The sequence below is a fragment of the Saccostrea cucullata genome, unplaced genomic scaffold (assembly GCF_032062105.1).
Source record: "Saccostrea cucullata isolate Sc308-1 unplaced genomic scaffold, CSIRO_AGI_Scuc_v1 ctg3, whole genome shotgun sequence".
Taxonomy (NCBI): Eukaryota; Metazoa; Mollusca; class Bivalvia; order Ostreida; family Ostreidae; genus Saccostrea; species Saccostrea cuccullata.
Window position 1 is genome coordinate 616,780 of NW_026935858.1, and position 11,465 is coordinate 628,244.

Genomic DNA, 11,465 nt, shown 5'->3' on the forward strand with positions numbered 1-11,465 from the left:
GCCAGCATTTCTGGCATAAAATTAAGTTAATGAATAGTAATTTTGTTAAAACAATGGAAAAAATTGACAAATCTGTTTAATACATATACATGTACGTTTAATTACAGATTTGAAAGGATATTTACATGTAAAATTATAAAGACAAAGTTAGAGGCCTTGACTAAAAAATTCTTTCTGAAGTGTCGAGGTTTTTCACTCATGCTGCCTTAAATTACAGAATTCTTCAACTTGTCAGCCCCCAAACTTGTATGTATTTGGCAAAAATTCTTTTTTGGTGAGAAGGTTATTTAGTAAATCTGGTCTGATACAAAAAGAAAAAAAGTCTGATGGAAAAAATTCCAATTAAGACTAAACCCCAAACAAAGTTACCAATTTACCATTGAATAGCCAGGCTTCTGTTTGTGCTAAGTACAACTATACCTATGGTCGTTTCACTATCATAAACTAGGATACTTTAACTTTGTATAATATCACATCATTACATCACAGGGTGTCAAGTACTGTAGTTCTTCCTCCATATTAATCAAACATTAAGGTCTTAAATTAAGTTTCTCCCCTAAATTACAGTTTCTCTTTCTCTCCCCTAAAATATACGTGTAGTTTTAGTTAATACACACAAATGGCCGGCAGTCAAAATTTGTAAATAAAAAAGAAAAAGTAGAATGTTTATAATCCGCAATCTCATCCTACATCGTAGATGATTTGCTTAGCAACATGTATTGTTCAAAATCAAGATAATTACCACAACAATACTTTCCAAACAAAAAAAATATATCAAGAATTGTGCGACATCTTCATTTTACACAAAGGGTTAATAAACAAATCATCCTCATGGAATTTTTAACATTACAATAATTTTTTTTACCATACTTATTATGTACATGCTCTTGCCAAGTTTTATGCATTAAATTCTGGTGTGGATATTGTATCATAAAATACAAGGCTAATAAATCCAAATCATAAACCCTTAACACTGAACAAATCTGAACACTGAATGTGCATCTACACAAAGATTTGTCTCATTAAGAAATATTTCACTTCTGAAATCATGTCCATTTACACTGCATTTAACAAATGAGTATTAGCTTGCTGGTTTTTAAGAATGGAAAGCTTGGGATATGTGAATGAAACTCAGCAGATCTTTTATACTAATACAGATAATACTAGAATTGTCTACCATCCATCAGTCCACACATTCTTATAAACACAAACATACACTAGCACTTTAAATCATTCCCTCAAGGAAATTCTTGTCTTGTGTTGTTTTCATTTACGATAAGTACCACAGCTAAAAAAAAAAATTCCGCCCGTACTGATGAAAACTTCCTTCTCAGATCCTGTCTTTCACGGAGTCCTGTCCTCTTGGGCGCAGAGCTCTTCTCTCTTTCTCTCTCAGCTGTATTTGTCACAGTCACCAACATATTTGAAGTTTTCTGACACTTCTGTCTATCCAAGATTAGAGGAGACTTGGACAAATATATGTGGCTGGGGTTTACAGAATTACATCACACACTTCACCACAGAAATGCTGAACAACCAACTGTTCAAGTCTAGAACCTGTCTAAATCAGGAGTCCTGTCACTTGAGGAATGTTTTGTACAAGAGAGTTGATTTGCCCAGCGAGCGCTCCTGCTCCATCAAGAACAAAACGTCTCGTAATGTCACCCTTTTGATTCTCTGCCTTGTGCTAGTCTGCTGTAGATTAAAATTATACAATTCATATGAAATAAATTAGTGCTGGAACAAAATACATTGTACATGTACAACAAACACACATGTATTTTTACTATTACTTCTACATGCATTGTTGGAAGATTTCTTACTGTTTTTGAAGACGAAGAACTGCCTCCATTGCTAACATTAAATCCTCCACTTCCAGTCTGTAAATAAACAAAGATCAATTCATTAACTTGGGTCCCTGTGTTTTATCAAGGGTGAAGATATAATTTTTGTACAGGGATATAAACTGAGAAACCCCTGTCAGGTGTGAATCGCTTAACATAGTGAACTACATTTTTACATGAACAAAGATTCAATTTTCATATGGAATGATAACTCCTCACCTGGCTCAAAGCACTGATCTGAGAATAACGTTTTACATGTCAAAGCTTCAATTTTCATATAAAAGTATAAAACTGAGGACCCCTCACCAGACTTACAGCACTAATCTCTCCAAAGTCAGTTTTCCTCTTCTTCCTGGGTCCTATAGCTGCCAGGGCTGTCTGGTTAGCCTCCTCCTGCCTCATCCTCTCTATCTCAGCCTGTTGTAACTGTAGCACAAATAGGCAAGGATTATTTTTACTTCATCAACAATCAACAGCTTAATTAAAGTTAAAGTCAGCATCACATTCTATACCTCTTTGGCTTTTTGTTTTATCTTCTGCTGCTCAGGGTCTTCATTTTTTGACCGACTCTGAAAATTATGAATCACATTACATATATATATATATTGTATTTCCATTAGACATCGGACAAAATCAAATTTAGATTTTTCACAGTCTAATACTACTTCAGCTCCCAGAAATCTATACATAAATAAATTTCATTTTACCTTTGCAGCCTTCATGATTTTCTCCCACTCCTGATCGTCATGGCGTTTCTTTTCTAGTTTATCTAGTTCCTCGAGAAACTTTAACTGAGATTTGGCATCATTTGAAGCCTCAAACTTTTCATTCATCTGGAAAAAATATTATTTTAAAAAGGTCACATCTGATTATAATCCTGTCCACAGAAACCATTTTTTTTGGGGGGGGGGGGATACTATGAATTGTTATATGGTAGACCTCTAAATTTAGGTGACTCCTTTTTGTGCAAAATCGTCATTCAGTATAGTGAGCAAATAAAATTTTCATGAATTTGGGATCATACTCTAATAATCTTTTAAAGACATACATGTATTTGTGCCAATATGAAATTGATCTAACATAAGCACTTGAAAATCAAATTCTCATTTTACAGTTACCTTTAACAATACAAAAAAGGGTGCCATTCTTCCATCAGTACCTTATATATTTCTATCCTATGTTCAGCTATAGTGTCAAGTTTCTCTAACAGATCTCGGAGTCGTTCTTGTGTTGCATGTGAGACCAGATTAGCAACATCAGATGAAATGTCATCTATCCCATGCTTCTTGGCTGTGGAAGAAAGACAAGATAGAATTATGATAGTCAAACTCTGAAATGAATACAGCCCAAAATTCAGCATCACAATCCTAAATACCATACAAGTGGAGTTTTTAGTGAGAAGAAAATTAAGCGATGTTTTCCTTAAGGGGGACAACTGGGGTTTTATTGCGTGAAAATTACAAAATTACGAAACTCTTTATTTTTAGTCTATATATAACTTATATTAAATCAAGTGTACATGCCAAGTTTGGGGAAAATCTAGCGTCCAGGTATTTATAAGGGACCGTCTCAAAATACAGGTACATTTACTATAGGATTTTATAGAAAAGTGCCATTTTTGGCACTTTTCAGCAAATTATAAAATACTACAATAGACTTTTTGCTCAAACTATAATATATGATGAGTAACACTATATTGTACATTATATAAAATAAACACAAAATTCTACTGTCTTGTTCCCAGAGGAGACATCTCAAAATACCAAAAATTAACGAATTTTCCTGTTTTATAGAGTACTACAAAATATGAAGGATACAACGGATTTATACAAACAAAAAATAATAAAAATTAAGAGAAGATTCTCAAATTTCTATGTTTCAAATTTCAGGAGCATATACTTGTATTTATTACTTTTTCTTTTATGACATTTTATTACCCCTTTTTAAGAGCTTCACGTTATCATAACGTTGAAAACACAATTTTACGAAGCCAATCTACCTATCAGTTGAAAAATCGTTTTAAAATTCAGATATGAAATTGTAATTAATTTTTTCAACCTATAATTTCTTAATTTTATCATTTTTTTTTAATTAAGTGAAAAAATTGCTTATAAACAGTAAATAAGCTTCATTTTACTATGATGCGCGAAATATTGCGCAATGGAAACTACAGTGGCCCCCCTTAAAAGTCAGAATTAAATTTCAGCGATTTTATGGTATATTTGAGCAATCTCAAAAAGCTGATTAAAACTGCCACAAATTGAATCATCGCTAAAATTTCTACTTATACAGTTTATGTGGAAATGAGCTGAAAGTTCCTTACACTTTTTCTCTATATATCTTAAAGACAATATCTCAATATCTACAAAGTTTTATTCTTGGACTCATATTCCAAATAACAAGGATTGACTGTACATACATGTAGTAAAATCAGGATCAAATTGAATTGTTAACTGTCCTTTATTGAGCAAGATGCTTCAATATTTAAGGCACTTCGATGATTTTGTTCCAATTATACAAAAAAAAATTGAAATTTGTAGATGGTGACATTTAGGGCTGGGCAAAAATATTGATATTTCAGTATATTGCAATACACTGACAAATAATATCGCATTGCAATACATTTTTCTAATATCGATACATCGGCAAAATGCTTTGACTAAGGAATGCTATCATTAAATATAAAAATAAAGGCTTGTTATTAAGCCAAACAGTAAGACAGAAGTCAATTTCTGGATGTATTTCGAGAGTAACTTCAATAAAATCAACGAGAAGTTTTCCTTTTGTTTACTTTTCATACTTAAGTACATTCTGCAGGTAAATTAAAGTTAAAATAATAAGAAAATGCCATTGTAATTTTCCTTTAAAATATTGCAATACATATCGCAATACAATTAAAAATATCGCAATATATCGCAATACTAAATCTCTGGCCAATACCCAGCCCTGGCGACATTACCTATTGCTGTAATTCTGCTAAGTAAAGGTCCGTGATGCAGGAAAGCTTCGTCTTTACAAGAACGAATCTGTGTCCCAATAAAATCAGCGTTACTGGCCAAAATGTTCTTACTCTCCTCTGACAGATTGACACCACCCATGGTAGCCACATCGTTAATATCATCATCGTCCCTGCGAAAAATAAATTAATATCATGAATGTTTCATAACAATAAACTTCCTCAATAAACTTCCCTGATTTAATTTTAATTGTTCTAATAAAAACTTTTAAAAAGTAATTATATCCACCTAAAAGTAACATTTGTGTCAAATATTTTCAAAAGTTTTCAAATAGTAAGTAAATCTGAACAACAGAGAAGAACATACAATGAGTAGACATGAAAAATGAGAAATTTCATACCCCTGGTAATTGAACACGTACCACACAAACTATTTAAAAAAAGTATTTGTACCGTAATAGGGTTGCAGACAGATCCTGTATTTCTACTATAACTGTCGTAATAACACTTACTTGAGAGAGTCGTATTTGGTTTTCTCTTTGTGGGGGGTAGAACTCCGTGAGGGCCCTCCTGCCACTCCCGGTAGGTGCTGACTTTTCCCCGAGATTGCTGTCACGGTTTTAGGAATTCCAATCTATTGATGCAAATTTTGAGAGTCATGACAAATATTCTGCAAGATTCAGATAAGAGTAACTATGGTGTTTCCACCATAAAATACACATGTATATAACAATAAATCTCAAAGTAAAGAAACATAGTTCATAGACCATTTTATTTAAAACTACAGTAAGTTTAACAAAGTTCAGATTTGATTATTATTGTCATTTTGGTATCTATATATTAAAGTACATGTACCTCTGCACTACTTTGTCAACTTTCTTTACTTGCCACTTAAGCTATCAACTTTCCAAAGAAGTAAAATTTTTAATGCGTAAAAAAACTTGACAGCAGCTTGAAAGAGAAACAACTCTGGACTGAAAAACACTGCTAAATTACAAGGTGGCAAAATCATGACAACATCCAAAAAGGCGAGTGGATTCAGAATTTGGTTGTTGATAACCCAGACTCACAATGTGTTGGCCTCTGGCAGCTGCATGTTGACTGGACGGATGAGGAACTTGGGGGTGGAATTGAGTTGCCATGGATGCCACGGGATGTAGCACCTCCAGGGGAGGTGGCTTTACACCATCTATTGTCATGGTGTTGGCGATTAATGCTTGGCGCAAAGCTGGCAGACTTTTCTACAAAAACATTGAGAGGAATTGTTAAGGCCCAATTACTGTAAACCAACTTTTATTCGTGTGGGAGAAATATTTGCGAGTTTTGCAACCTACTTCAACCCACGAATATTAATCGCCGCAAACCCTTTAATTTGCATTGTATTTGTAAAGAATAATTTCTCAGTCGCGAAAATTAATCGTTGTGGATTGATGACAAAACACGAATAAAAGATGTTGCAATTAATAGTTGGTTTACAGTATCAAGTTCTTAACCTCTTCAAATTAAATCTGGCAATGCATTTCATTTTAGGCCATATAAAATTGAAATCTTGGTTCTCAGGCCCGCGCGCATCCGTTTTGAGGTAGCCGCATTGCCGATTTTATTGTATTTTTGATAAAATAAAAAGTTGGTATTGCGGTGACCAATCCGGGAAAAAAAATTCCGACCTCATTTGTTTCGTAGTTTAGTATTCAAATATCACTTCCGGTAGCCATTTACAATGAGATTTTGGCTACTTCGTTTGAAAATACATTCGAGGACATTACCTACGATGTTTACACGCTGTTAAGCAATGGATAAAGCAGAAATTTTGACCAGAAATGGAAAGTATATCTGTGATTAAAAAAATTATCTTTATGTTAAAGAAAATTCGGAAATTAAAATAAAAAAAAAATACCTCCCTCATCTACTTTATTGCCAATAAAATGAAAAATAAAATGCCGCCCTCCCGCATCTGTTTTGGAGAAAATTGGCCTGAGAACCAGAGAATTAAATTTAGATAGCCTTATCAAGTTTTTTTTTGCTTAATTTTTTGTCTGTTTAGTTTGTCACAAATCTTTTACCTTAAGGAATGGCACTAAATATGGTTGAGGTGATGATCGAAGTTCTATTTGCAACTTCTCTGTGAATGTTTGAGGTTCCACTTTTCCATCCTAAATTTAAAAATCATTATGCAAGTTCTCTTTAATGTTAAAAAAAAAGAATACTTGCATCTTGGAAGTAATTTTAGTAAATAAACAAAGATTACATTGGTAATTATTCACAGAGGAGTAACTCACAATGAGGCCCTGGATCAGCTCTCGGACATTTTTGACAGTTTGTGGAGGTTGACTCTGAGCCAGTTTAATGAGAGTAGACAGGAAATTCTTGCATTTTTTGACATTGTCAGGGGGCTGTTGAGGTGCACCTACAAAGGAAAAAGAGTTCTTTTAGCATATATGCTCAGACTCAAACAAAAATTCCCTAGATCTCTTATAGGGGTGGGACGATACACACATCTTGCGATACGATACGTATCTCGATATATTGGCACGATATGATACGTATCTCGATATTATGAGAAATTATAAAACTATTCAAAAAAATTAGTATTTTACTTCTTTTTTTTTTGTCTTGATATTAATTAAATCAACAAATTATTCTATATCAAGTCATGTTTGCTTTGAAAATAATACTTGAAGTACATCAATTTAATTGACTAAAACTTTACAAAAACATTAATACATGTACATACTATAACCAAATTACTATTCAGAAGTTGTTTACAAATAGTTGTGTAGTTTATCAGAGAACACTGACTAAAAATTCATTTAAAAAACATCGATCAAATTAACATTTTTATTAATTCATTGCTGAAAGTCTGTAGCCAAGATGAGATTACAAAAAAAAAGTACAAGATGGACTAACAATTAATAATATCAAATGTTCGGGAAACGATATTTTCTGTGTATAGCACGCATTACATTCTGAACTTTTCTTGTCCAATCTTTCGACCAATCTTCCGAGGCTGCTTAAAAGTAAAAACATTTTACCCCTAACCAACGACTTATTAGTTCTAAAGTGAGTTTTCAATATCAACATCATCTCTTCGCTCGTACAAGCCGCCATTTTCCAAGGACATGTACTTTCATTTTCAATTTTTGGATAGGTCGTTCGTGTATCGTTTCGTACCGATATTTGAATGCTTGTATCGAAAACCGTATCTTGGAGGAAAATATCGATATGTATCGGTGTATCGGTATATCGTCCCACCCCTAATCTCTTAAGAATTCCTTGAATTTAAGATCTTTACCAATTGCGACTGCAATAATCTCATGACAACAGACAAATCTAAATGGTACAAAGGGTACGTACTTGTTGGCCTCCTACCTGACGCGGTGGTGTGGATGGCGGTCCCTGGGGGTGCCGTGCGGACCAGGCTGGGTACGGGGGTAGCTGTAGAGACAGTACTGAGGTGGACCTGTCGGGGGATTCCCTGCTGCGCGATGGCCGAGTTGGGGGGCTGAATTGTCACTATCTGTTGAGGGCGAACAGGGCCAGGAGAACTTGAAGGCTACAATAAACCACATTGCATACAATGAACATCATTTTGCAAAAAGCATTTCTGTTAAAAAAAAATTTGACACAGAGAATATTCTACTTGTAAACATGAATATTAATCATGAACAGAAATGTTGTTTTGTTTCACAATATATTACATAGTCCTTGATTTAGTATGCAGCATTATTATACTATCCAGCATCATTCAAAGTATGGCATTAAATGCAAAGTTGCAAGTAACTGGGCACAATTAAAATTTTCTCAGTTCTTCAAATTCTTTCAATTCATGTAATTAGAACATGTAACCTTAAAATTATTTGTTCTCCATATCGACATTTAATGGTGCATCTACTATTCATGTATACACAGTAATAAACGTACATGTATCCAACGACCTGTATCACATCTTCTATGCGATTATACTTACCCTAACATACATGCGGTGCCCCGTTGCACTGGTTGCTGGAGGTTGCTGGATGACAAACACTAGCTGTCCTTGCTCATTCCGTACAATCTGAGCTCCAGGAGGTATCTGAACACCAGGGGGCAGCGCAATCGTGTTTTGCTACAAAGGGTATTAAACATTACTACATTCAATCGATAAAGTTCAGATTGAATTTGCTCACATGTCTCAATAATATAACTTTGTTAATTAAAAAAACACACTATAATACTTAAAACAATGAAAAATACCTATTATTCATAGCCTTTCCCTCCCCTTCAAAGAAAAAGGGATTTTATATAATGCATGTTTATCTATAGATATATTAGTAATAACTATTTTAAAGTATGAACGACTTATCTCATTTTTAGTTTCAAGAAACTCATTCATAATTGTACCGAGATTTCACTATTTCAAAGATGATTACAATTAAAGCACTACATAAAGGGAAACTTCAAAATAAATTCAAATAATAACAATACTATCCCCTACACAGTGAAAAAGTTACTCAAATTATCAGTACATCTAATATTCTAGTTAGTATAGTTACCCCCCTTACATGTGAATTGATATTAATTATCAATTTAGCATTTAAACATTTATATTTAGTTTTTATAAAATAATTAAACTGATTATTAGCTACAGCTATAAGGAATAAAATAATACATGTTTATGAAACACGGATTAAAAAAATACAATAGACAAATGAATGAAAAGATTTGTACAATTACATGTTTACCTGTATATATGCCAGATTGCTTTTAATATCAACATGATCAATGCTTATGTTTCAAATATTGGAGAATAAGATATATACAGACTTCGTTTTTAATACAAGAGTGTGGTTCACTTGATAATGGAAGAGTATATTTTTTTTTTAATTCATAAATGATTTTTTTCTTAAATACAATTTTTTTTCATTGAATTTCCTTTATATCTAGTAAAAATTCAGAATAAATATTATACTAAAATTTCTTTTAAAAAAATAGACACCAAATCTATTTCAGAATTTGGCCATTTGATATACATGTATATAATTATAAATGAAAACAAATTCTTTTTCATTCTTTATGCTAAATCAAAAAATAATAAATTTAACATTTGATATGAAGACTCCTCATTCATTTTTTTAAGTACATGCATATATATATCTCTCCCCCGGTCAGGTTACAATTTTGTACACAGAAATGTCTCTTTAGCATGGAAATCATCAAGAGAATTACTACTTTGTTTTCATCATTGTTCGTAATTCTTTCTCGCCACTCTAGAAGACTTTATCCCTATCATCCTAAAACTATTTATAATATACCAAACCAGAGGATAAATGTATCAAATATCCCCTATTTTATGATTACATGTGGGTATTATCACCATACAGATTGATGATGCCCCTTAAAAACATGTATAAAACCCCCTAATAATAGGTATTCTTAAAAAAAAAAAAAGCACACCGTTGTTCCCGGCCTTGGTGCAATGCTAATTTGCTGAGGTCTAAAAGCTGCTGTTGTCATTCGCGGATTAATATTTTTGCCTTGGGTCATTTGAACTGTTCCTGTTGGACGTGTGGCAACAGTGCACCCGCTCACAGACACAACATGCATCTGTGAACTAGAAGATTGTGTTGTAATAATTTGAGGTTGCATAACAACTTGAGATGGATGAGTTTGTCCAGGTGTCCTAACTGTAATCACACTTGGATTTCCTGTAACAACTGGTCCTTTTCCCTGCACTAACTGAACGTTTGGTTGAGGCACATTGTGTGGTGCACCAGGCACAGGTTGTATTGCTAAATGGTGCTCCTGCTTAACACCGAATCCTGAGCTTGGAGAACCTGTCTCCTGTTTCACACCTAACACCCCTGTCTGGGGGGATCCAACACGTTCGTGTTTGATATTCACTATTTGAGTTGGTCCAGGCTTCACATCCTGACTAGAAATTTGGTTTAATGGACTGTTGTGTGTAGACCTTATAACAGGTTTATGATCACTTGCATTAAAATTAGCACTATTTGCAGAATTCACATTTGGTATATTTTGTCCATTGTTTATCACAACTTGATTTGGCGTTGATGAGCGTACATTTGCGACACTGACACTGTTAAGTTGTCCTTGAACTGATGGTGAGGGTGAATTCCGCGAGTTTGTAATGGTTGGTGATTGAGAAACAATTCTTACATGATTCACAGGCACTGGCGAGTTCCTATTGATATTATTGGCATTAACTGATAAACCACCTCCTTCACTAGAAATGGAATTTACATTTGACACAATAGAATTTAAACCTAGTAACTGAGAATCAGTGTGAGATACTTTTAGATGAGATATGTTTGCATTATTTAATGCTACATTATTTTGAATTGTCATATTCTTCGAAGCTGGTGTTGGGATGCTATGTAAATACACAGTTGAAGTACATGCTACCGGAGCATTAGCATTGCTTATATGATTATTGTTCATAGAAGCATCAGAAATAGAATGTGCAGTGTCCTTATGTGTTGTGGAGGCTAGCTGTGACTCCAAAGACCCAACTAAAGCATTAACAGCATTCTCGTCGATTTCTGTTGACAAAATATCGTCGAGACTGTTCGTGGTCGCCATTTCATTCCACAGCACAACTTAAACTGAAGTACGCATGCTCAGTCAGAAGAATTATGGGAAGTATTTTTGAAGTTTAGCGCCATCTA

The 11,465-nt window shown here is 33.7% G+C and overlaps 1 protein-coding gene across 1 annotated transcript; it reads right to left on the reverse strand.

Moving 5' to 3' along the window:
- Positions 1-652: 652 nt before the first annotated feature.
- Positions 653-11,410, reverse strand: LOC134244006 (transcription initiation factor TFIID subunit 4-like). Its single transcript, XM_062726254.1, has 14 exons — positions 10,234-11,410; positions 8,768-8,905; positions 8,155-8,353; positions 7,080-7,207; positions 6,864-6,953; positions 5,871-6,041; positions 5,313-5,434; positions 4,804-4,973; positions 3,004-3,134; positions 2,552-2,677; positions 2,357-2,413; positions 2,160-2,270; positions 1,824-1,880; positions 653-1,695 (listed from the first exon to the last, which is right to left on the reverse strand). Exons 1-14 carry the CDS (start codon positions 11,377-11,379, stop codon positions 1,579-1,581), a joined length of 2,763 nt encoding a protein of 920 aa, XP_062582238.1. The 5' UTR covers positions 11,380-11,410; the 3' UTR covers positions 653-1,578.
- Positions 11,411-11,465: the final 55 nt, after the last annotated feature.